At 50.0% G+C, this 26786-nt stretch overlaps 1 protein-coding gene across 1 annotated transcript in view; it reads left to right on the top strand.

Annotated features, from left to right (window-relative positions):
* Nucleotides 1-26786, top strand: part of MISP (mitotic spindle positioning) — a 146087-nt gene that overhangs the window by 90735 nt on the left and 28566 nt on the right. The window contains exon 5 of the mRNA XM_063954648.1: nt 9209-9247. Coding sequence (XP_063810718.1) covers nt 9209-9247 — 39 coding nt within the window. The remainder of the gene's footprint in view (nt 1-9208; nt 9248-26786) is intronic.

Genomic DNA, 26786 nt, shown 5'->3' with positions numbered 1-26786 from the left:
CCACAGGGTTCTAAAGGGTTTTTCGCTCTCCTAGATTCGGGAGCTGCTGAAAACTTTATCACGGCAGATGTGGTACAGCGACTACGGATTCCTACAGTTGAGCTTTCCCGACCAATTGCCCTTTCCGCTGTAGATGGAAGTCGAATCTGCAGTGGAGTAGTTACCCACCAGACTCTTCCCCTTCAGCTATGTATAGGAGCTCTCCATAAGGAGTTACTTAATTTCTTAGTCATTCCAATAGCTACTCATGAAATAGTTTTGGGACTTCCTTGGCTCCAGAAGCACAACCCAAGAATCGATTGGGTGAATATGCAAATTTTGGCCTGGGGAGAGTCGTGTGCTCAAACTTGTCTTACCGGTGTTAAACATGTGAATAAAAGCCAACTGGAGATCCTACCGCAAATTCCGTCTCAGTATTCCTCCTTTTCTGATGTCTTCAGCAAACAGGCAGCAGAAGTCTTACCACCCCACAGACCCTGGGACTGCCCTATTGACCTGATTCCGGGAAAAATTCCTCCTAGAGGGCGAATCTATCCTCTCTCGGCCCCTGAGACAGACTCAATGTCGCAGTACATCAAGGAAAATCTAGCTAGAGGATTTATTCGGCCTTCTACCTCTCCAGCCGGTGCGGGGTTCTTTTTCGTCCAAAAAAAGGATGGTGGTCTTCGTCCCTGCATCGACTACCGGGGTCTGAGCGACATAACAATAAAAAATCGTTACCCGTTGCCCTTGATCTCAGAGCTTTTTGACCGGGTTAAGGGTGCCTCTGTCTTCACCAAGTTGGACCTCAGGGGAGCATACAACCTGATCCGGATCAGACCGGGTGACTAATGGAAAACGGCGTTCAACACTCGTGATGGGCACTTCGAGTATTTAGTCATGCCCTTCGGGCTTAGCAACGCACCAGCAGTTTTCCAAAACTTTGTAAATTAAATTTTCAGTGATTTAACTCTATAGTTCTGTAGTAGTCTATTTAGATGACATACTAATTTTCTCGACCAACCTGAAAGATCACCGTTCTCAAGTCCAAGAGGTGCTGCGGAGGCTTCGCCAACATCATTTGTACTGCAAATTGGAAAAATGTATTTTCGAACAATCCTCCATGCCCTTCCTGGGCTACATAATATCTGGTTCAGGATTAGAGATGGATCCAGCCAAGGTACAAGCGGTTCTAGATTGGTCCAAACCCACCACCCTTAAAGCAATCCAACGCTTTTTGGGTTTTGCAAATTTCTACCGGAGACATATCAAAGGATTCTCCTCTATAGTGGCACCTATCACCGCTCTCACTCGAAAGGAGGCTAATCCCAGAGAATGGTCAACATCTGCAGACGAAGCTTCCCAACGATTAAAACAGGCTTTTACTACAGCTCCAGTGTTGAGGCAACCCGATGTCAATAAAGCCTTTGTTTTAGAGGTAGATGATTCGGCCGATGTTGTGGGAGCAGTTCTCTCCCAACGTCTGAATGACAACAAACTTCATCCTTGCGGGTTCTTTTCCAAGAAGTTCTTACCAGCAGAAAGGAACTATACGATAGGAGAGCAAGAACTACTGGCTGTTAAGTTAGCATTGGAAGAGTGGAGGTATTTCTTGGAGGGGGCTAAGTTTCCTATCACTATTTTCACTGATCACAAGAATTTAATCTTCCTCAGGAATATTCAGTGTTTGAATCCTCATCTAGCCCGATGGGCAGTGTTCTTCTCAAGATTTAATTTCTCCCTAACCTTTCGACCTGGTTCTCAAAACCAGAAGGCAGATGCGCTCTCCCGATCCTACTCCTCTGAGGATTCCAACGACTCTCCTTCTCCTCAGCCTGTATTGGAGTCTCGGAACCTCGCCTCCACTAAACTACAGCATCCATTGGGAAAAGTGTTCGTACCTCCTCACCTTCGGAAGAAATTACTGACCTGGGCCCATACCTCTCGGTTTTCTGGTCATGCTGGAGTCCATAAGACAACCGACCTTATCCAACGCTCGTATTGGTGGCCTGCACTGAAGTCTGATGTTTCCTCTTACATCGCCTCCTACACCAAGTGTGCACAGCATAAGATCTCTCGTCTTCAGCCAGCGGGAGAGCTAATACCCCTAACTAGTCCTAAGATGCCATGGACCCACCTTTCTATGGACTTCATCACGGATTTACCCTCTTGTAAATGATTTACTACTATTTGGGTAATCATAGACCGCTTCTCTAAGATGGCTCGTTTCGTACCTCTTAAGGGTCTTCCCACCGCACCCGAGTTAGCTCAGCTTTTCATTGCAGAGATCTTCAAGTCCCACGGTCTTCCGAACGAAATTATTTCTGACCGGGGAGTCCAGTTCGTGGCTAGATTCTGGAGGGCTCTCTGTGCCGCCCTACGGGTACAGTTAAAATTCTCAACGGCATATCATCCGCAAACCAATGGAAGTACAGAGAGAGTCAATCAAGACTTGGAGATGTTCCTCAGAATTCATGTCTCTTCTTCTCAAGACGACTGGCTAGAACTACTACCATGGGCAGAGTTTGCTCACAACAACTACTACACTCTACACCACTCTTCTACAGGTCATACCTCTTTCTATACCGTATATGGCTTCCATCCTCGAGTTCCTCAGTTCCTGGCTTTACCAGCTCAAGATCTTCCTGCGGTTCAGGAATCACTCAAGAGACTTTCCGGAGTTTGGCGAAAAGTTCGCCAAAATCTACAAAAAGCCTCCGCTCGCTATAAGTTCTGGGCTGATAAGAAGAGAAGGGTGGTACCTAAATTGGCAGTTGGAGATCAGATCTGGCTCTCTAAGCGCAATTTAAGGTTACGTGTTCCGTCTATGAAGTTCGCTCCTCGCTACATTGGGCCCTTCCCAGTTGAACAAATCATCAATTCCGTAACTTATAGGCTTAAGTTACCCCCGTACCTGAAAGTCTTCCCAGCCTTTCATGTTTCTCTTTTGAAGCCTTTAGTGTTAAACAAGTTTTGTAAGATCCTTCCTCGCTCTCCAAAGGTTGTCACGGATCGTGGTATTGAATTTGAGATCAAGAAGATCCTTGACTCCCGAGTAAGACATGGACGTCTACAATATCTTCTGGATTGGAAGGGCTACGGTCCTGAGGAGCGTTCCTGGGAGGATTCTTTGGATGTTCATGCTCCCGCTCTACTTCACAAGTTCCATGAAGAAAATCCCAGCAAACCTGGTGGCTGTCCAGTTGCCATCCCTAAAAGGGGGGGTAATGTAACGGTCCGGTGGATCGGGTTCCGGGACCAGCAGTACTTACCTGTCTGGATGCTCTGGCGCGTTCCCTTCGGTGGGGGTGCGGGCTGCTGGCGAGGGGCACAACTTGCAGGCATGTCTGGGAGGAGAGGTCTCAGAGGCAGCAGCAAACATTTGTGTAGCTTCCAGCTGCAGAATTCCGGGATGGGCGTCGCCGCCTTGGAAGGGTCAGCTAATCTAAAACATTCAGTCACCTGCAAGGTTTGCAAAACCAATGGGAAACAGTCTGCAGGTATAAATCTAGGGATTTCTGGGTAAGCAAATTGCCAGTGCAACGTCTCTCACACAGCCTTGTGTGTGCTAGTTCTCTGTGCTCCACAGCATTGCTTCTAAAGCATCCTGTTTCCTGAGTTCTCACCTGGATTGCTGGATCTACACCCGGTTATTTCTCCTCGCATGCTGACCTCTCTGAGTCACCATCCCTCTCAGCGAGTCTCAGTTACCCCAGTCTACAGTCTTCCTATCCGGGTTTCCGCCAGACGTTCGTCCACAGACGTACAGGTCCTGCCGACGCAACCACTCTAACAAGTAAACAGCTAGGGCACCTGTGGAACCTCCTTTAAAGCTCTATGAAAAAGACTTTCATTCAGCCTGCTCGGCTAATCCTGCCTAAAGTCACCGATACAAAACCGCAAGCCACAATTCCGGATTCACAAAACCCAGTCCCCGTGACACTGCCGAAGGGGATGGCCTCGTAGGCTGCCACCATTTTCCCCAGAACTCGAGTGCATTGATGAACAGACACTCTTTTGGTTTTAGCAAGTCTCTGACCATGTTCTGGAGGTCCTGGGCTTTTTCCATCGGGAGAAAAACCCTCTTCTGTTCCGTGTCCAGAATCATGCCTAGGAATGATAGTCGAGTCGTTGGAATCAATTGTGACTTTGGCAGATTGAGAATCCAACCGTGTTATTGTAGCACTCTCAGGGAGAGCGACACGCTCTTCTGCAATTGATCTCTCGATCTTGCTTTTATCAGGAGATCGTCCAAGTATGGGATAATTGTGACTCCCTGCCTGCGCAGGAGCACCATCATCTCCGCCATCACCTTGGTGAAAATCCTCGGGGCCGTGGAAAGCCCAAACGGCAACGTCTGAAACTGGTAATGACAGTCCCGTACAGCGAATCTCAGGTACGCCTGATGAGGAGGATATATGGGGACATGAAGGTATGCATCCTTTATGTCGAGTGACCCATAAAATCCCCCCCTTCCAGACTGGAGATCACAGCCCAGAGCGATTCCATCTTGAATTTGAACTTTTTCAAGTACCGGTTTAGGGATTTTAGATTTATAATGGGTCTGACCGAACCATCCGGCTTCGGGACCATGAACAGAGTTGAATAGTACCCTTTCCCCTGTTGAACTAGGGGAACCTTGACAATCACTTGCTGTTGATACAGCTTTTGAATTGCAGCTAACACTACTTCCTTCTCTGGGGAAGAAACTGGCAAGGCCGACTTGAAAAATCGGCGAGGGGGCACCTCTTCAAATTCCAGTTTGTAGCCTTGGGATACAATATCCATCACCCAAGGATCCACGTCTGACAGAACCCAGACCTGGCTGAAGAGTCGAAGACGTGCCCCCACCGGTGTGAACTCCCTCAGTGGAGCCCCAGCGTCATGCGGTGGATTTAGTAGAAGCCGGGGAGGCCTTCTGATCCTGGGAACTAGCCGGAGCAGAAGCTCTCTTTCCTCTACCCTTACCTCTGGCGAGGAAAGATGAGCCCCGACCTCTTCTGGACTTATGCGACCGAAAGGACTGCATCTGATATTGTGGAGTTTTCTTTTGCTGCGAGGGAACAAAAGGCAAAAAGGTAGATTTACCCGCGGTAGCTGTGGCAACCAGGTCTGCGAGACCTTCCCCAAATAAAACTTCACCTTTGTATGGCAAAACCTCCATATGCTTCCTTGAGTTGGCATCACCCGTCCATTGGTGGGTCCACAGGGCTCGCCTAGCCGAAATCGCCATGGCGTTGGCTCTCGAACCCAGCAGCCCAACGTCTCTTTGAGCGTCCCTCATATATAAGACTGCGTCTTTAATGTGGCCTAAGGTCAATAAAATGGTATCCCTATCTAGGGTATCAAGGTCAGCTGACAAGATATCTGTCCAAGCTGCAACCACACTACACACCTAAGCCGATGCTATTGCCGGTCTGAGCAAAGCGCCTGTATGCGCATAAATAGACTTTAAAGTAGTTTCCTGTCTGCGATCAGCAGGATCCTTGAGGGCTGCCGTGTCCGGAGACGGTAGCGCCACTTTCTTGGACAGGCGTGTTAAAGCCTTGTCCACCCTGGGTGAGGATTCCCAACGTACCCTGTCCTGTGCAGGGAATCTGCAGTTTTTTATCTGGAGTTTCCCAAGCTTTTTCAAATAACTCGTTAAGCTCATGGGATGGGGGAAAGGTTACCTCAGGTTTCTTTTCCTTACACATGCGCACCCTCGTGTCAGGGACCGAGGGGTCATCTGTGATATGCAAAACATCTTTTATTGCAACAATCATATCATGAATACTTTTTGCCACCCTTGGGTGTAACCTCGTTTCATCGTAGTCGACACTGGAGTCAGAGACCGTGTCGGTATCAGTGTCTGCTATTTGGGATAGGGGACGTTTTTGAGACCCAGAAGGGCCCGGTGACCCAGCTGAAGCCGTGGATTGACTCCCTGCTTTTTCCCTGGACTCTGCTTTGTCCAATCTCTTATGTAATAATGTCACATTTGCATTTAAAACATTCCACATGTCCATCCAATCATGAGTCGGCGTTGCCGACGGAGACACCACAATCATCTGCTCCACCTCCTCCTTAGCTGAGCCTTCCGCATCAGACATGCCGACACCCCCACACACACAGGGATATAGTTATAAGGAGACAGTTCCCCAATAAGGCCCTTTGGAGAGACAGAGAGAGAGTATGCCAGCACACACCCAGCGCCAACTGACACTGGAAAATAAACTCCCAGATAACAGCGCTTTTATATTAATTACTGTGTTAATACACTCACTGCGCCTTACAAGTGCCCCCCCCCCCCTCCTCTTTTCAGCCCTGTGTCACCGTGTTCAGCAGGGGAGAGACCGGGGAGACAGCTTCTCTGCAGATCTCTGTGGAGAAAATGGCGCTGGTTAGTGCTGAGGGACCAAGCTCCGCCCCCTCCAGCGGCGGGCTTCGGTCCCGCTCAAAGTATCTCAAAACTGGTGGGGGATTCAAAGAATTACTGCCTCTGCAGTGTCCAACCTAATAATGCCAGATATAGAGGTTTTATTGCTGCCCAGGGCGCCCCCCCCTGTGCCCTGCACCCATCAGTGCCCGCTAGTGTGTGTATTGTGTGGGAGCAATTGCGCGCAGCGTTACCGCTGCACGTTTACCTCAGTGAAGATCTGAAGTCTTCTGCCACCTTGAAGTCTTCTTTTCTTCTTATACTCATCCAGCTTCTATCTTCCGGCTCTGTGAGGAGGACGGCGGCGCGGCTCCGGGACGAACAGCGAGGGAAGACCTGCGTTCTGACTCCCTCTGGAGCTAATGGTGTCCAGTAGCCTAAGAAGCAGAGCCTATCACTTAAGTAGGTCTGCTTCTCTCTCCTCAGTCCCACGATGCAGGGAGCCTGTTGCCAGCAGTGCTCCCTGAAAATAAAAAACCTAACAAAATTCTTTATCAGAGAAACTCAGGAAAGCTCCCCTGTAATGCACCCAGTCTCCTCTGGGCACAGGATCTAACTGAGGTCTGGAGGAGGGGCATAGAGGGAGGAGCCAGTGCACACCGATTCTAAAGTTCTTTATAGTGCCCATATCTCCTGCGGAGCCCGTCTATACCCCATGGTCCTTACGGAATCCCCAGCATCCTCTAGGACGTAAGAGATAGCGGCACTTCTGCGCATGCATATGGTGCGCACTGTGCACGCGCGTCGTACTTTCACACAAAACTATGCAGTTTTACACAAGATCTAGCGACGCTTTTCAGTTGCACTGCTGATTGGTGAGTGATTGACAGGAAGTGGGTGTTTCTGGGCGGAAACTGACCGTTTTCGGGGAGTGTGTGTAAATAAGCAGGCGTGCCCGATAAAAACGCAGGAGTGGCTGGGGAAACGGGGGAGTGGCTGGCCGAACGCAGGGCGTGTTTCTGACGTCAAAACAGGAACTAAACAGTCTGAAGTGATCGCTAGCTAGGAGTAAGTTTCGAGCTGCTCACAATCTTTTTTTTTTTTTGTAGCCGCTGTGCGATCCTTTCGTTCGCTATTCTGCTAAGCTAAGATACACTCCCTGAGGGCGGCGGTCTAGCGTTTGCACTGCTGCTAAAAGCAGCTAGCGAGCGATCAACTCGGAATGAGGGCCAACATTCGCCCCTTTATCCTTAAATGCATAACTTTCTCCGGGCTTACTCGCTAAACATCCCTGCCTCCTTTGTTGCACACTGCCCCTTTTGCCACATTAGGAATTCAGGAGGATAGTGCACTGCATCTTCCACATTCATGACAGTGTTTATAGAATTGTAAACACTCATTTCCCCAGGAAACATCTCCAATATATAATTGATAACATAGTGAAGTTATTCATTTCAACTACAAGATGATGCTGTTTTCATGAAAATTGGTTCAGTAGTTTTTGCGCCCACTTGGAACAGACAGACACAACTTTCTTATAATATTATATTATGTTTATGTGACATTGTTATTGTCAACATTTTGACTACATACCTTATATGCTTATATATTTTCAAAAGAAGGTGAAGGTCTAAGCATTTAGCAAAAGTTATATCTTTCTTTCATCTAAGCTGAGTAATGTTATACAGCTTTGCTTGCTTATTGTCACAACACACTGCATGTCTCGAGAGAGAGACACCCCAGCTGTTTTTGGACCATACAAGAACACGGATCAGTATAATCCCAATGTTATTACACAATCATGCAATAGTAGCCACAGTTCAGTGCATAACATTGTATTAATGCACTTTTTCCTTCCATGCATAGAAAACTACTGAGTTGCCTTGCCTACCATTTTGCAGGAGACTCCCTGAAATAATAGCAATCTCCCTGACTCCCTGATTGCACATTATCTCCATTATGCAGCTGTTAAATTCTTGGGGGGGGGGGGGGGGGGGGGAAGAAATCAGAGATACATACATTGGAAAGGGATCATCCGTGCCATGTCCCTGTATTGGTTATAAGGCACGATGATCTCTATGGCTACATGCATTTTAAATAAGGTATCTCGTGGCCCCTTACAGTATATGGAACCTCCTGTAAAACACAATACACAAACAAATCCTGGAAAATAGTGTAGTTTCTTGAACAAGTAGACTTACTAACTTTGGGACTCATTTACATTAGTGTGTAAGTCATTTTTATGATGCGCCTCTCAGATGTAGACATATATACGTCAGCGCTGATAGGTGTTACTTTCACAATCTGTCTAAAATGCTTCTTCAAAGTATGCAGGTATGTCTATAGGGTATTCATTTGTGCATGTGTTAAAGCTCTGTTCTGACACACTCCAGGATTAAACATATGCAATTTCAACAGCTCAGTACCACCCTGCTGGTAAGTATATGCTACGGCCACACTAGACGGCAAATTAATTCAGATCTGGCCATTCACAACTTGGCTGATCAGCTACAGGACTTCAGGCACTCCTAGGACTTTCTAGTGAGATTGGTAGATGACAATAAAAGCCAATGGAGGACGGCCAGTGTCATCTATCAACTAGTCTGTTAATGATCTCATCGATCCTGGTATCAATATCAAGCATTGGGATTGCTTTGAGACCACACACACTGCAATTGCATACTTATATTTTTAACCCTGGAGTGAGGACTGAGTTTGCATGTGTGAAGAACATATAGAAGAGAGTATGTAATCTTGCATTCAGTTGAACAAGCTGGGTACACATTATATCATACAGTATGTATTATTCTAGAAGTGTGTGCCATTTATTTAGATGTATGCAGCTAAGTCTGTATATTCTATTTCTTTTAGTATGCTGGTATTGACCCAACTGATGCTGTCAACACAGAGGTAAAGTTATTTTCTAATTTCTCAGCAATGCCTGTACGTGTATAACCTTGTGAATGATGTAAAACTGGGAAGCATTTCAGCCAGTGGCGTAACTAGAAAGTTTTCTCCCCGAAGCCAAAAAATTCTCTGGTGCCCCCCCTCACCCATAACTGGCACCAGAAAAGTGATGAATTTGCACACGCCTCCCGAAAAATGGGTGTGGCTTCACTGAAATGGGTGTGGCTTCACTGAAATGGGCATGGCATTGCAGGAAAAGACTACCTTATACCCCAGTTCTGCAACCTGCATGCCAAGACATTGGCCACCACAGGAAAAAAAAATAATCCTGATTCATGCCCCTTACATTATTTGTCATTTTTCCTCCTTATAGTAATGCCCCTTACACAGTATGCCACACACTGCGATGGCCCTTAGACATTATGCCACACACCGTAATGCCCATTACACAATATGCCACACACCGTAATGCCCCACATCATAATGCCTGCGACACATTATGCCACACACCACAATGCCCGTTATAAATTATGCCACGCCCTGCAATGTCCCCGAGACATTATACCACACACCATAATGCCTGTGACACATTATGACGCACACTGCAATGCCCCTGAGACATTATACCACATACAATGCCCATGATACAGTATACCACACACCGTCATGCCTGTGACACATTATGACACTCACTGCAAAGCCCTTTATACATTATACCACACACTGCAATGCCCCTGAGACATTTTACCACATAAAATGCCTGTGATACAGTATACCACACACCTTCATGCCTGTGACACATTGTGACACACACCGCAATGTTTGTGATACATTATGCCACACACCGCAATGTCTGTGACACATTTTACCACATACCACAATGTCAGTGATACATTATCAATGCCCCGATATACATTATGCCACACACCGCAATGCCCATTACACATCAAGTCCTACAGTAAGGCTTCTAATTACTTTTAAATTACCTGATCGTTGCCAAGAGTTTCATGATCTTGGTTCCATGCACGGTGCCAGGGGTTTTCATGCTCAGGGTGTCATGCTCGTTGCCAGGGGTTTCATGTGCTGGCTGTTATGCTCGTTGCCAGAGGATTCATGCGCTGGGTGTCAAGCTCATTGCCAGGGGGTAATACTTGTTGAAAGGGCCTTCATGCACTTGGTGTCATGCCTGTTGACAGGGATTTCATGAGCTGGATGTCATGCATGTTTCTAGGGAGTAATGCTCATTGCCAAGAGGTATTCATGCTCGCTACCAGGGATTCCAGGGTGGTACGGTGCCATGGCTAGCGCTATGCGCTCCCGCGTGTCCCGTCACTTCCTAGACGCTAGAGGTCTAGTATGGCCCCTAGCATGTCTCCTCTATGGCGGTGGCCATTTTGGGAGAGACATTTAGCAGATTGACATACAGACGGCTAGTCCACATGTCAATCTGCTTTGAATCAGCGGTGGCGCCCCCACAGCCCTGCGCCTCCAAGCCTCCGCAGTGGCTACGGGGGTGGTAGTTACACCACTGATTTCAGCTAATGTGGAACTCTATTATTCTTGCTTTAAGAGGTGATCTCTTAGGGCAAATACTTGGCTTTTTGAACCAAACTTTAGATTTTATTATAGTTGGCAACCAAGTCTTAGAAATTGGAATGCTTTATAAGGAATTTGCAGGGGCATCACAATGTTTTTAGGTTGGTGGAGTGAAGATATCATTTTGTTTTGGTGCCCCTATATCATCAAATGCTGCACTCTTTTTATATTCCTCACAGTTACATAAAAGAAAGGGAAAATAAGGTGCGCAAATCCTAAAAAGAATTCTATATTAATAATACAACCCAATAAATATAATATTGAAAAAATATTTATAGATTTATATCCTTTTAACAAACATACACCAGTAAAAAACATATAGTATAGCACACTGAGTGAGAGTATTATGCATCAAATACTGCTCTTTATTTTAAACTTCCAAACTAAGGGCCTAATTCAGACTGGATCACTGCAGCGGCAGCGATCGCAGTCTGAAGCCCTTGCTGGAGTGCGCGTGCGCACCACGGGAGCCTGGTGAGATGCTATCAGCATCTCAGGACTGCGATCGCCTCTGCCTGATTGACCGGCAGAAGCGGTTGCGGGGCGGGAGGGGGCGTAGGCATGTCCGGACCATTGGGGGGGGCGCCCGCGGCAGCTGCGTGATGTCACACGCAGCCGATGCGACCTGGGACGCGGCGAGTAGCGGCCTGTCAGGGTTCAGGAGCTGTGCTGGCAGGGAGCTACTCAATGGCTGCATAGGCGCTTTTGCACCTCTGCCGGGGAGGGGAAGGGGAGAGTAGGGTCATACATGTGGGGCGGACCCCCTTATGTCTGAGAACCTGATCGGAGATGTGCTAAATTTAGCACATCTGCGATCAGATCTGAATTAGGCCCTAAATCAACTGGGGATAGTCAAGGCTATCTTAATGTATATGCACCCTGCAGTGGCGGTTCTATGGGCAGACAAGCAAGGCTACCGACCGGGGCGCCGCGGCCTGAAGGTGCAGCTGCATTCACGCTGCAGTGCTCACTCTCGCCGCCCGCCACCAGTGACGAGTGTCTAAGCAGCTGCAGAAAAACCTGGGCTGCAGCAGTAGCAGGCAGTGCGAGGTCCCCCAGATATCATGTGAAAGGGGAGGAGCAGACTGCTTGAAGGGGCTAGCTGGCTAGAGAGGCAGAGATCTTCCACAGTTGAGAAGTAAGCCAGGAGCTGGCGGAATAGCTGGTGCCAGTGGTGAGCGGTAAAGAGGGAGCGACTTGAGCTGTCAATTAGAGTTAGGCAGGAGGAAGTTACACAAGATGGAGGCTGGCACCGGGGATCAGGCTTTGTAGGAGCTGGCGTTAGGGGGTGAGTGTCCGTCCATGTGGCTTTTCCTGTCTGTGTCTCCAAGAATGTCAGGAGCTGCTGGGGGAGAGCGTTGTGATTGTGTCCTGCTGAGGTCGGGTGTCCTGGCCCTCTGTGCTGTGTATCTGTCCGTGCCTCCACCCTGGTGTGTGATAGTCTGTGGCCGCTACCTAGGTGACACAGCAGAGGGGGGCTGTGCCGGAGGTGTCTGTGTCACTTTGCATAATGACTGGTGGGAGTGGCACACAGGGCTCCCTTCACAGCTGTCAGAGGGAAGGGGTGGGTACTGATTTGCCGACACGGGAGAATGGTAGAGCTAGAAGGTGATAGATGGTGTCGGGGGGGAGGGGGGGGCAGGGAAGGGTGCCACAAGACTGAGGGGGTGTAAGGGTTGAGGCTGAGGGGGTGTCGGTGTAAATGAGATGTTATCCTTAAAAGGGTGTCAGTGGGGAGACAAGAATCTAATTGCGCGGTGACGGGGGGATGGATGTCATTACTGAGGGGGTATCAGTGTAGGGAGTAGATATTAAGGGTAATAATGGGACATTATAGCCAATGTGGATGTCTGTGTGGGGTAGTGGATATGTCATCACTGAGGGGTATCAAGGATGATGGGGGCAGACATAACATGTACAAGGGCACTACTGTGTGGTGTAATGTGACTAGTGGACACTACTGTGTGGTGAAATGTGACTAGTGGACACTACTGTGTGGTGAAATGTGACTAGTGGACACTACTGTGTGGTGTAATGTGACTAGTGGACACTACTGTGTGGTGTAATGTGACTAGTGGACACTACTGTGTGGTGTAATGTGACTAGTGGACACTACTGTGTGGTGTAATGTGACTAGTGGACACTACTGTGTGGTGTAATGTGACTAGTGGACACTACTGTGTGGTGTAATGTGACTAGTGGACACTACTGTGTGGTGTAATGTGACTAGTGGACACTACTGTGTGGTGTAATGTGACTAGTGGACACTACTGTGTGGTGTAATGTGACTAGTGGACACTACTGTGTGGTGTAATGTGACTAGTGGACACTACTGTGTGGTGTAATGTGACTAGTGGACACTACTGTGTGGTGTAATGTGACTAGTGGACACTACTGTGTGGTGTAATGTGACTAGTGGACACTACTGTGTGGTGTAATGTGACTAGTGGACACTACTGTGTGGTGTAATGTGACTAGTGGACACTACTGTGTGGTGTAATGTGACTAGTGGACACTACTGTGTGGTGTAATGTGACTAGTGGACACTACTGTGTGGTGTAATGTGACTAGTGGACACTACTGTGTGGTGTAATGTGACTAGTGGACACACTGAGCTCCACAAGGTCTAGAACTGGCCCTGGCACAGTGAGCAGCTGTCCAGGACCCCACAATTGTAGAGGCTGGGGCAGGTGGTGGTCACGCAATCATAGCTGTAAGGCAGCATTCTCTACCTACCTGCCTCCCAGCCTGCAGTTAGACTATACAACAACAGTGGAATAATAATAATGTCATATTATCAGAACAGCATTACCAGTAATAACCAATATATTTATGTGGATATTCCTCTGGAAGTGAATTACATACAGATGTACTGGTGAGTAAGTAGGGCCCAATTGAAATAACCATGGGGGGGATGTATTAGGGTGTAAAGGGGGGTACTCACAGAGCGATATTCTAAGCAATCTGACTAGATTGCTTAGAATTTAAGCATTATCGCTCCGTGTGTACCCCCTACAGCGATAGTGATGCGCAGCCCCGCGCATCGCTATCGCTGGTGCTAGGTCGCTCACTTTACCCGCTGGGTGAAATGAGCGGCCCCCCCGTCTCCCCCCGCACGCTCTGCACACATCGCGCTGTGCTGAGCGGGGGGAGAGATGTGTGCTGAGCGGTTCGCTCAGCACACATCTCTCCCACATCGGCCCGTCTATATGGGCCTTAAGAATCAGAAAGAGAGAGATTTTGAGAGAGTTCTCCTGTTTTTTTTAAAGTGGCAATCATTTACATGGCAATACCAGGTTGATTTTGCCATGTAGACACAAAAGGCCCAATTCAGTCCTGTTCATAGATGTGCTAAATTTAGCACATCTACAATCAGCTTCCCTGACATGTGGGGAGACATCCAGCACAGGGTTAGTACGCCCCGCATGTCAGGCCCGACAACCCCCCCGCACAAGAACAAAAGCATTGCACAGCGGTGATGCTTTTATACTTAAAGAGTAGCTCCCTACCTGCGCAGCTCCTGCGCGTTGGCAGGGAGCTACCCATCGCTGTGAGGGTTGCAGCGGCTGCGTGTGACATCATGCAGCTGCCACGTCCATCCCCCGCACGGTCCGGGCACGCCTGGGTTGCCCGGACCGCGTCCCTAAAACGGCGGTGGCCCGCCCCCTCCCACCCACCCAGCGAACGCCTCTGTCTGTCAGTCAGACAGAGGTGATCGCAGGGCTGAGACAGGCATCGGCTGTCTGGCATGTGCCAGTGCACTACCGCGCCGGCGCATGCACAGTTCAGACCTGATCACTGCTTTCTGCAAAAACGCACAGCAGTGATCAGGTCTGAATTAGCCCCATAGCCCAGTTGAAAGGATTGCGGAAGATATAATAAACAGTAGGGATTAGTGGCCAAATAATGCAATGATGGTGGGTGAAATAGTGTGGGCCACCAATCTCTAATGCCCTCTATAAAGCCAAGGGATAGCCTGCAACCATATCCAGCAGTAGAAGGTTCTGGATGGCACATAGCACATCTGGTTTCCGCTTATAAAGTCTGGGGGACTGCCTGGACTCTTGTATTGCGCATGCACAGAAGCTGGGCTCGGGGAAGAAATAAAAAGGAAGAAGAAAAATGTGCATGCACAGCTGGAGTGTAACTGCTTCAATGGGCTGCACAACTGAAAGAACCCCTTCATCGTAATTAACCTTAATAAAAGCATCAAACACTTCACCTTAATTAAACTATTAGAGCATTAACCCCTGTGCCCTAACTAAAACCTACTAATATAAGTAACCCGCTTATACAGGGAGTTCAAAAAGTCCCTGCGCAGTGACTGTGCTAAGCAAGTCTCCACACTGAGAATGTGTGCTAAGTAATATGACCACATCATTGGTTTTAAAAACCTTTTTAAACATGTCATACTTATCTACATTAAAGGGCAGATTTATCACCATCCGCATCTGAGGATGTGGCTGTGATAAAATTGCCCCAATCTACTGCGCATGCGCGGTGGCTATTTTGGTGGCGATTTTCACCGCAATTGCAGCGCCCGACCCTGGACTCTGGAAAGGTAAGTATTCAAATATGGGTGCAGTGTGTGCGGTTTGGGTCCCCCCTGAACCCAGGGGCCCGTGGCAGGGTACACATTGCACCCATTATAGAAACACCAATGCATCCTCTGCTCCATCGTGCCGCTCCCCAGCCTCCCACCCCAGATCCGCTGCCTTACACATGGCATATTGTTCTGAAAACACCTGTAATCAATAAGACCATCAGAGTTTTTGGGTCATTCACTATGACCACTGCACCTCTGTCAAGGAAAGAACTACTTAAATACTAATACATGCATCCATAGATCCAGGGGCGTAACTAGATTTTTCTCCCCCCAAGCCAAAACATTCTCTCCCCCCCCCCCCCCCCCCCCCATAATTGGCACTAGTAAAGCGATGAATCTGCGTGCCGCAAAAAAGTGCGTGGCCCAAACGTTGGCCACCACGGGAAAAAAATAATCCTGGTTCATGCCCCTTACATTATTTGTCATTTTTCCTCCTTATAGTAATGCCCATTATACATTATGCCTCATACTGCAATGGCCCTTAGACATTATGCCACACACAATAATGCCCATGACACAATATGCCACACACCATAATGCCCCCGACACATTATGCCACACTCCGTCATGCCTGTGACACATTATGACACGCATTGCATTGCCCGTTATACATTATGTTACACACTGAAATGCTCCTGATACATTATAGCACATACAATGCCTGTGACACATTATGACACACACCGCAATGTCCGTGATACATTATGCCACACACTGCAATGCCCCTGAGACATTATACCACAATGCCCGTGATATAGTATGCCACACCGTAATGCCTGTGACACATTATGACTTATACCACAATGCCCGTGATATAGTATACCACACACCGTAATGCCCATTACACATTAAGTCCTACAGTAAGGCTTCTAATTACTTTTAAATTACCTGCTCATTGCCAGGGGTTTCATGCTCTTGGTTCTATGCACGGTGCCAGGGGTTTTCATGCTCAGGGTGTCATGCTTGTTGCCAGGGGTTTCATGCGCTGGGTGTTATGCTTGTTGCCAGCGGTATCATGTGCTGGGTTTCAAGTTTGTTGCCAGGGGGTAATATTCGTTGCCAGGGGTTTCATGCACTGGGTGTCATGCTCGTTGCTAGGGGGTAATGCTTTTTGCTAGGGATTTCATGAGCTGGGTGTTGTGCTTGTAACCAGGGGGTAATGCTTGTTGCCAGGCCTGTGTTCCCAGTGCCACATATGCCCCTAGTGCCAGATATTCCCCCACAGTGCCAGTTACACATATGCCCCCAGTGCCACATATGACCCCCCCAGTGCCAGCTACACTCATACCCCGAGTGCCAAATATGCCCCCCCAGTGACAGGTACATATATACTCCCAGTGCCAAATATGCCCCCCCTTCCCCCCAGTGACAGGTACACATATACCCCCAGTGCCAAATATGCTCCCCCAGTGCAGGGTACACATATACCCCCCAGTGCCAAATATGCCCCCCACCAGTGCCAGGTACATAGATACCCCACCCCCACCCCCACCCACCCCGGTGCCAAATATGCTCCCCCAGTGCCAGGTACATATATACCCCCCCCCCCCAGTGCCAAATATGCTCCCCCAGTGCCAGGTACATATATAACCCCCAGTGCCAGGTACATATATACCCCCCCCCCCCCGTGCCAAATATGCTCTTCCAGTGCCAGGTACATATATACCCCCCCAGTGCCAAATATGCTCCCCCAGTGCCAGGTACATATATACTCCCCCAGTGCCAAATATGCTCCCTCAGTTCCAGGTACATATGTACCGCCCCCCCAGTGCCAGGTACATATATACCCCCCCAGTGCCAAATATGCTTCCCCAGTGCCAGGTACATATATACCTCCCCAGTGCCAAATATGCTCCCCCAGTGCCAGGTACATATATACCCCCCCCCCCCAGTGCCAGGTACATATATACTCCCCCCAGTGCCAAACTGCCGGTTCGTGAGCCAATCAGAGCTCACGACCCGGCACTTCATTTAACAGACACGCCGCTGCCGCCAGAGACCCAGGAGGGACACACGGGAGAGGCGCGCACTGTGCCCTCCCGTGTACTTCCCGTGTCCTTCCCAAAACGGCACAATCAATGGCGGTGGCGCCCCCGCAGCCCTGCGCCTCCAAGCCATCGCAGTGGCTGCGGGGCCCTAGTTACGCCACTGCATAGATCACTAAACCACAGCTTTAACTATATACATTTTACATAGAGACTTGTTTTTTTATTTTTAATAAAGGGACAAGAATAGGTGACCCACCACATAACATCTTAATAATGCTGTCTGAATAAGCAGGTGTGTACTTCGTACACAAGAAACCACTTATTTTAAATAGTGTAGTTGGCTCCAACTAGACCCAAAGCTTACTTGATCAACTGAACAATATAAAAAGGGGTACACAATTGGCGATTTCAGCTTAAAAAATAAATGATAACATGAATTTCATTATCGTTTATTTTAGGGTTTTATCATCCAGAGTGTATGGGGTCAATACTGGTGACCGATGAACGATGTGATCACCAATATTGAGCTGACATGCAGCTCAACCCGTCAATGTCGGTCTGAGCTGCATGTTCGGGAATGCCGGCGGCGACGTCACTGATCCGCAACGTTCAGTGTGTGTATATGCGTTATATTGTTGAATGTTCATCGCTAGTATTCCTGCATTGGCTAGTGTGTACTAGCCTTAAAACAGATAGATTACCCTAGAAATAGGACAGGAGGCAAGTGGAAATAGAATAGGTGGGTCATCTAAATGGAGTCTAGTTTCAAACCAGACCATGGATTTAAAACCGTAGTGTATTCGGTTATGTTACCGGCGGTCGGGAGAACGCTAGGCACCATACCGATGCCAGAATCCCAAGCGGGGGAAAAACCGACAGTCGGGTGTCCATACAGTGGGACTAGAATCTGTGGTGAGCGCAGGGAGCCACAGAGCCCGCAAGGGACTTTGTTGCATTCTCCCCCCCTCCCCGCCGGCAATCTGGCGACCAGGATCCCGGATTTGGTATGCTGACCTCCGGGATCCCAAACGTCGGTCTCGCAATACCAACCCCAATGTCTCATGTATGAGGTAGAAAGTCAGTATAATTCTTTCACATAGTAAAATTTCAAAGAGATGAATCAATGACACCCAAAAATAGCCCACTCCGGTGATAGATCAAAAAAATGTAATAAGGGAGCGGAAGCATTTAGCTTCCAGTAGCTGCACCTGTTGCCAAAACTGTTTCATAGTGTAGCAATCCCACATAGTACATAGTAGAACAAAGACACTTTTCTTTGACCACATTTTAAACAGGATCCGGTCTGAAGATCGACACTGTCTAGGTCGACAATGTTTAGGTCAACCACTATAGGTCGACAGTCACTAGGTCGACAGGGTTGGAAGGTCGACAGGTCAAAAGGTCGACATGAGTTTGTTTGTTTTTTTAAAATTTTTTAACTTTTGCATACTCAACGGTAATCTGTGCCGAGCGAAGCGAGGCACCTTGACCGAAGCATGGCGAGCGAAGCAAGCCATGCGAGGGGACACGGTGCAATAATTGGGGTTCCTGGTTACTCTACGAAGAAAACATCATAATAAAAAAACAATAACCTCATGTCGACCTTTTGACCTGTCGACCCATCATAAAATGATCACTCCTGAAAAGGTGGACTTCTTGCAAAGTCAGTTTTTCAGGAAGTGATCATTTTCCCCTATGGTTGTGTGGCTGCAGAATGGAGCACTGCAGCGCCGCGTCCCCTTTTCCCCCTGCACCCTATTGGGTCTCTTGCTTTGCAGGTGTGCCCCCCTGACGGGACATTATTGCTGGGTCCTCAACCGTGGCTAAACACCCCCCCGCCAGGACATCATTGCATCTTTTTGTAGGGGCTGCCCGGCAGCAGAGGTCGCACTGCAGCCGCGGATTCCTTCCTCTCCCCCCTCTACTGTACAAGCTGCCGTATAAATGGCTGCTTGTGAAGAGATTCGGGGGCTATTTGCCATCTCAGGATTGCGAACAGTTTTTCTTTCAAACTCCGAAAATAAAGCATTTTCAGAGTTTGATAAATGTCCTAATGTCCACTTCCCCAGGGGAGTGTAGAAATTGTGATGAATAAAGGATGATGAATATGCTTACAGATCATTTTTAAAGAAGACCCAGGGAAGATATCCAGCCAATGAAAAGGCTAGTTTTCACAGAGGCATAATAAAGGAGGACTAGAAATATAACTGTACCACTAGATACAGGAGCAGAAAGTATGAAATCAACACTATTTGACCAATCAGAATGTGATAGGGTGTTAACAACAAAATGGGTGTATTTATCTAATATTAAGGGGAGAGAACATTGAGTGTCCAACATGTCTAACAGAAAGTTGTCAGCAAAAGCTGTAACCTTTGTGTCCACACCTCCTATGGAAACTCCCTTAAAGGATTGGAGAGTTGAAGGCAGGCAACTTTACCATGTCCTTCTATACGGGTGGTCTTCAGTTTGCCGGCTGTCGGGATCCCGGCGCACAGTATACCAACGCCGGAATCCCGACACCCGGCAACATTTTTTCTCCTTCTTGGGAGACAAGACCGACATCTTTTCTCCCTCCACGACCCCCCTGGAGGGAGAATAAATAGCGTGGCACGCTACTGCCATGCTACTGCCCGCAGCATGGCGAGCGCAGCAAGCCCGGAAGGGGCTCATTTGCGCTCATCCAGCTGTTGCTACGCCGGCAGTCAGGATTCCGGCGCCGGTATGGTGTCCGCTGGGAGCCCGGCCACCGGCATACCATACTACACCCCTCTATAGATAGTGACCCTAACACCCGGAGAGCAATTCAGTGCCGTGTCTAGGGCAGGGCGAGTCGTGTGATCGCAAGAAGCGCCATAGCCAGGGGGACTGCATGTAACAGTGGGGTCTATTTACTAAGCCTTGGATGGAGATAAAGTGAACTAAGATAAAGTCCCAGCCAATCACCTCCTAACTGTCATGTCACTGTGTTTGTAAAATTAAAGTTAGGAGAGGGTTGGTTGGGACTTTGAGCCTAATTCTGAGTTGATCGCAGCAACAAATTTGTTAGCAGTTAGGCAAAACCATGTGCACTGCAGGGGGAGCAGATAAACATGTGCAGAGAGAGTTAGATTTGGGTGGGGTGTGTTCAAACTGAAGTCTAAATTGCAGTGTAAAAATAAAGCAGCCAGTATTTACCCTGCACAGAAACGAGAGGTTACTTTGTCTCTGTTGCAAGACTCTCTGTACATGGGGGGTAAATCGGACCTGATTACTGCTGTGCGTTTTCGCACAGCAGGCGATCAGCCCAAACTGCGCATGCACCGCACGGGTACAAAGTGGATGGGTTTGTGCGACAGGTGATCACAAGGAGATTGACAGGAAGAAGGCGTTTGTGGGTGTCAACTGACCGTTTTCAGGGAGTGTCTGGAAAAACGCAGGAGTGTCCAAGGATTTGCAGGGAGGGTTCCTGACGTGAATTCCGGTCCTGGACAGGCTGATGTGATCGCAGCGGCTGAGTAAGTCCTGGGCTACACAGAGACTGCACAAAATCTGTTTGTACAGCTCTGCTACACAAGTATTCGCACACTTGCACAGCTACAATACACTCCCCCTGTATGCGGTGACTATCTGATCACAGCAGTGCAAAAATCATTTGCTAGCAATCATGTCTGAATTAGGCCCATGGTGCGGTATGGAGCAGTCGTATGTGACCACACTCATCTGCTCTGCCTTGGTGTTCTGCACCTATTTTTGCCTGTTTATGGGATAAACGTCTCTCAACAGAAATTTCGGGAGACTTAGAGAAATACCTATAATTTTGGACATATGCAGTGACTGAAATGGAACGATAGATCACAATGACACTCCACTGCTCACTGAACAGAGAATCTTGCTCAAATCTAATTCTCCACTTGCTAATCAATTATCATGAACAAATTTGTCTTCAATACAGATGCCTGTGGCTAGCTATTTATACAGTATATGCTGTTTACATACAGTAGAGATACACTTTAGAATAATCATGAGTTAATTCACTTAAAACTTAAGGTTCTGGTGAAATGTTATGAACTTTGCATCAGCAGGGTAAACAAATCAGGAGTTCTCTTATTGAATACTTCAACATTACTCAACATCATTCTCATTGTCTATCTCATTACCAATGCAGGTCTGATCATACAATACATATTTCTGCAGCGGGGTAACTGGTATTCCACAGGGAATAACATCAGGGTGTAGAGTTGGATCTGGATCCGAGGCACCAACAGGCTAAAGCTTTAACTTTTCCCAGGATGCACTGCACTGCCTCCTCTATATCCCCGCCTCCAGGCACTGGAGCTCAGTTTGTAAGTCGGTGCCTGCAGTGCAGGCAGCTAATAGGGAGGTCTGCGCTAGGCAGCCCTGAAAAGAGCTTTTCTGAGAAGAAAGAAGACTTCAAGGGCCGCAGCATAGGCACCTGGTGCTATATGTCATACTGACATATCATGCTGTGGTACTTACAGCAGAGGCGCTCCGGTCTTCTCAGGCACACACACCGCTGCTGCTCGCCAGGATTGCGTGGCTGCAAGATAGGGAGTAGGTAAGAGGGTCCCCCAGGCGGGATCCACTGAAATTGCGATCCGGCACGCGGCCTCTGGAGATGGACTGCGCCACTGGTGTGGACACTGTGGCTGTGCAGGGAACCCTCTATATCCACCAGGGCAGGAAGCACAGGTCGGATTTACTAAAATCCATTTATTACAGGCTCCATAGTACCCGGTGGTGAAGTCCAGCAGAAGGGATAAGGCGCTGACCTGTAGCCCCTCCCCCGGCCCCAGGCGCCATCTACAGCAGATGTTCCTGCCCTGGAGCTGCATCTCTCTCTCTCTCTCTCACTCCCTGTCAGCGTTTGGGCGCCATTACACAGAGCTGCGCTGATTCTGGGACTGCTGGGCACTGTCTCCTCTGTAAAGCCGCCTGCCTCATCAGCGCTGTGCAGTTACAGGACACTTAAGTATTCTACATGTCGTTTAGGCAGTGTTAGTTAAGAACAAGTGCATAACTACAGGGATATTTAGTACAAGTATTCTGTGTTATACATCCAGTATTTACTGTGCATTGTTATATCTGTATACAAACATAGGTGGTCATTCCGAGTTGATCGCTAGCTGCAGTTGTTCGCAGCGCAGCGATCAGGCTAAATAAAGGCACTTCTGCGCATGAGTATGCGGCGCAATGCGCACACGCGTCGTACGAGCACAACGAACAATGCAGTTTTGCAAAGGGTCTAGCGAAGCATTTGAGTCGCACTGGTGGCCGCAGTGTGATTGACATGAAGTGGGCGTTCTGGGTGTCAACTGACCGTTTTCAGGGAGTGTTCGGAAAAACGCAGGCGTGCCAGTAAAAAAACGCAGGCATGGCTGGGTGAACGCTGGGCAGGTTTGCGACGTCAAAACAGGAACTGAACAGTCTGAAGTGATTGCAAGCGCTGAGTAGGTTTTGAGGTACTCTGAAACTGCACCAAAATAATTTGTAGCCGCTCTGCGATCCATTCGTTCGCACTTCTGCTAAGCTAAAATACACTCCCAGTGGGCGGCGGCATAGCGTTTTCACGGCTGCTAAAAACTGCAAGCGAGCGATCAACTCGGAATGACCACCATAGTTTTATGTAGTATTACTAGTCCAGTGCAGTCTTATCGTTCTGTGTAATAATTTCTGCATTGTACATGTGACTGTGTGTGCCTATAGCTGCCGTGTGTTTCCTATTCCATGTATCACATATGGCGATCACTATATTCTGTACCCTGAGGGGGCTAAGGGGGCCATTCCGACCCATTCGCTTGCTGCGTTTTCACGCAGCAGAGTGTACGGTCCCTGCTGCGCATGCGCCGGCGCCTTTGTGCGCCTGTGACACGGCCGATGGCCAGGGCAGGACAGCGATCGCCTCTGCCTGATTGACAGGCAGAGGCGATCAATGGGCGGGAGGGGGCGAAACGACGGCGTTTGGCCGCCATTTCGTAGGTGCGGTCCGTCCAACGCAGGCGTGGCCGGACCGAACGGGGGGCGGGCCGCAGCGGCTGCATAACGTCATACGCAGCCGCTGCGGGCCAGGGAGCGAGGAGTAGCTCCCGGCCAGCTCGCTAAAGCTGCGCTGGCCGGGAAGTACTCCTGAAGTGCAAAGGAATCACCGCTGTGCGATGCCTTTGCACTTCTGCAAGGGGGGCCGGACTGACATGCGGGGCGGACTAGCCCCGTGCTGGGCGTCCCCCCGCATGTCAGGAAAGTTGATCGTAGCTGTGCAAAATTTTGCCCAGCTACGATCAACTAAGAATGACCCCCTAAGTGCATCAGGGTCCCATATATAAATAGTGTTTCACAGGATATACTGTTATTGTATTTTTCTCTGTGTATTTCAGTCACCATATACCACTTAAATCCCCTGTTTGTGTTCTGCATTTGCAGTCACACTCCACAGGCAGTTTTTGTCAGGTACTGTGTCTGGCTATATTGTACTGTTATGCCCTAAGGCTACGTTTCCATATAATGTCTGCTACACAGGGCATCATGCAGTGCTGACGCCGTGGATTTATCTGAGGAAAATATTCCAGCTGAGGGTCCAGGTATCCGGAGGTTCTGTACCCCTCAGTCAATCTGTAGCACCGGTGGCACACCAAGACCCACCTCGGACTGCATTTTCTAATTTACTGACTACGCTTGTGTGAGAGGTGGGACTGCGTGCGTGTGGTGCCTGCTGCCGTGCAGGTGTAGACTCGGTACTCACCAGGCGCCGCTCTCTCTCACCTTCAGGTACCGGAACCTTCAACGGACCTGGAATTCTTCAGTCGGATCCGGACACGGCGATTCCCTCTCGGAGCTGACCGACGACCGAGCTGAGGAGAGAATAATTTACCTTTAAAGGGGGTATCGACCTTCTTCCATTGGAAGAGGGGATACCCCAGGGGTGACCGCGACCTTCACCGGTTGGGTGAAAGGTCATCACAGGCACAAAGCCTCAGCCACCCAGATTTCACACACTCGCGCTTTCGCACGTAGTGTGATGAAAAGGATTCTCACGTCCGTGAGCAATCCCGATTCCGGCGCTCGGGGACAGACAAGGAACAAACGCACACAGATGTTACTCACCATCAGTTTCGCACTGCGAACGTCTTCTTCTCTTACAGGTCCCTGTAAGGAGGTAAACAAACAAGCAAACAGCCGTGCAGGGCCTAACTCTAACCTAGTGTCACACCCTATGCTAACTACAACGGCAGAGCCCTCAAACTAGCTCTGTGGGTGTGGTGCAACAAAACTAACACACTTAACGAGCTCACACTTCGCCCCGCACGGTAACATACATCACGATACACAATGCAAGCGACGGTACGGTCCCTTTATCTACCCGACTCAGAACACCCAGTAGTGGGGGCCGCACAGCTCACCCACCTACCGTACTCTCTTCCTACGGGCTCAGGCCGAGCGGGCCTGCCTACCTAACACCTCAGGGTGGCCTGGGCCTAGTGCCCAGTGCCACCTTTATTCACCTCCGGGGCACTTGTTCACTGGGCCTAGCTGCACACAGGCCGGAGGCCTGACTTCACCCACGGGCCTAGCGCCCGCCTACCTTGTTGCCCGTTGAGTGACCCGGGCCTAATGCCCAGGGTCACCTTACCCTATCCCTAGCTGGCCAGAATACCATAGGGCCTAACGCCCTCTAATGTCCCCACAGGCCTATTGCCTGAATTGCCCCTTGGGCCTAACGCCCGCCTAACTGCCCACAGGCCGGTGGCCTGGCTATCCTTATGGGCCTAGTGCCCAACCTGTGCCCCCAGGCCTAGTGCCTGCCTATCTTGGCCACGGGCCTGGAGGGCCCGACTACATGCCCCACGGGCCAGGAGGCCTGACTAAATGCCCACGGGCCGGGAGGGCCCGACTACATGCCCACAGGCCGGGAGGGCCTGACTGTGCCCACGGGCCTATTGCCCGAACACCCGGTGGTCTAGGGAGGAGCGGGTACAGGGGCACCTGAAAAGGGCCTACCTGACCCGCTGGGAGAGGTACCAGGAGGAAGCTTCGTCAGCTCTTTGCTTCCCACCCCTGGTGACCTCTCCGGCGCTCTCCTTCAATCTTCGGCCGCTGGCCCGTCCTGGCCAGCGGCGCCGCCGTCGCCTCGCCGCGTCCAGCCGCCGCTGGACATCTTCCGGCCGCCGGACGTCTTCAGGCCTCTTCCGCGGCCACCCGAACTCCGACCGCGATGACCTCTTCTGGCTCCTCCGCGCGGCGTCTCTCTTCTTTGCGCTCTTCCGCGCGCGCGCGCCGACCTCCGCTCCCGCCCGTCGCGTCTTCTCTTCTTCTCAGGCCCGGCGTCCTCTTCTGCCTTCGCGCCCCCGCGCGCGGCCTTTTCTTCAGGCTCCCGCCCGGCGTCTGACGTCAGACGCCGGGGGCGGGGCCTATGACGCGGCGAGCACCGATTGGCTCGCCGCGCCCCTCTGTGATTGGCCGGCGCCCCGCGAGCCGCGATTGGCTCGCTGGAGGCGCCGGATTCAAAAAGCCGCGGGCGGCGCTTCTGATTGGCGGCCCGAGCGGCGCCAAGTTTAAAGCGCCGCCGCGCCGCTCCCCGCCGCCGACAGCCTGGTGCAGGGAAACATCCGATCCCTGCACCAGACACCCGCCGCCGCACACTCAGCGCAGGGGACAGACAAGCTGCCCCCAGCTAGGGACAGCAACACGGATGTGCCCACAGGGCACATCTTTACATTTCCCCCCCCCTTTTTCCTTTGTAGTCCCTACAAAGTTCCTCACGATGTCCCTTGTCCGCGGGTCAGGGAATTCCGAGGTCCCTCCGGCGAGGTTGTGTTCAAGGGTCCAGCCCGGACAGGCTGTGACCCCACATCCTTCCACCTCCAGCTCCGGGTTCCTCTTCTTCGTTCCTCCTGACCTCCATCGGTGGATCCTCTGGGGAAGTGGCATCTCCCCACGGTCGCTCAACGTGGGCCACCAAGGGGAATCTTCCTCCACGGGGACAGCAGTCCCCCACTCTTGGCCTTCCAGATCGTCTGGGACATCGTCCCTGTCTTCAGGGCGTGGTACCGACCACCACCCAACAGCGGAATCCTCCGGGACATCCATTTCCTCCCGGGCAACAGCCATCATATGTCGAATTTCCTCGTGGGGCATCTCCAAAGGTCCTGTGTCTTCCTCTGGAACGGGTCCTCCCACGGCATCACGATCCTCTCCCCGTACGTCCGTCAAACTCGGTACTTCCGGCAGGTATTGCTCCAGGACTATCTCCTCCTCTTCATGGAGGGCATTCAACTGGGAGCACGACTCCACCCGATCCTGCCAGTCACTCTCGTCGGCGCTTCCGATGCCAGAGTCGTCCTCCGTCTGTTCTTGG

Source organism: Pseudophryne corroboree, chromosome 1, assembly GCF_028390025.1.
Source record: "Pseudophryne corroboree isolate aPseCor3 chromosome 1, aPseCor3.hap2, whole genome shotgun sequence".
NCBI lineage: Eukaryota > Metazoa > Chordata > Amphibia > Anura > Myobatrachidae > Pseudophryne > Pseudophryne corroboree.
Note: the sequence above shows the minus strand (reverse complement) of the source record. Positions and strands in the feature narration are given on the sequence as shown.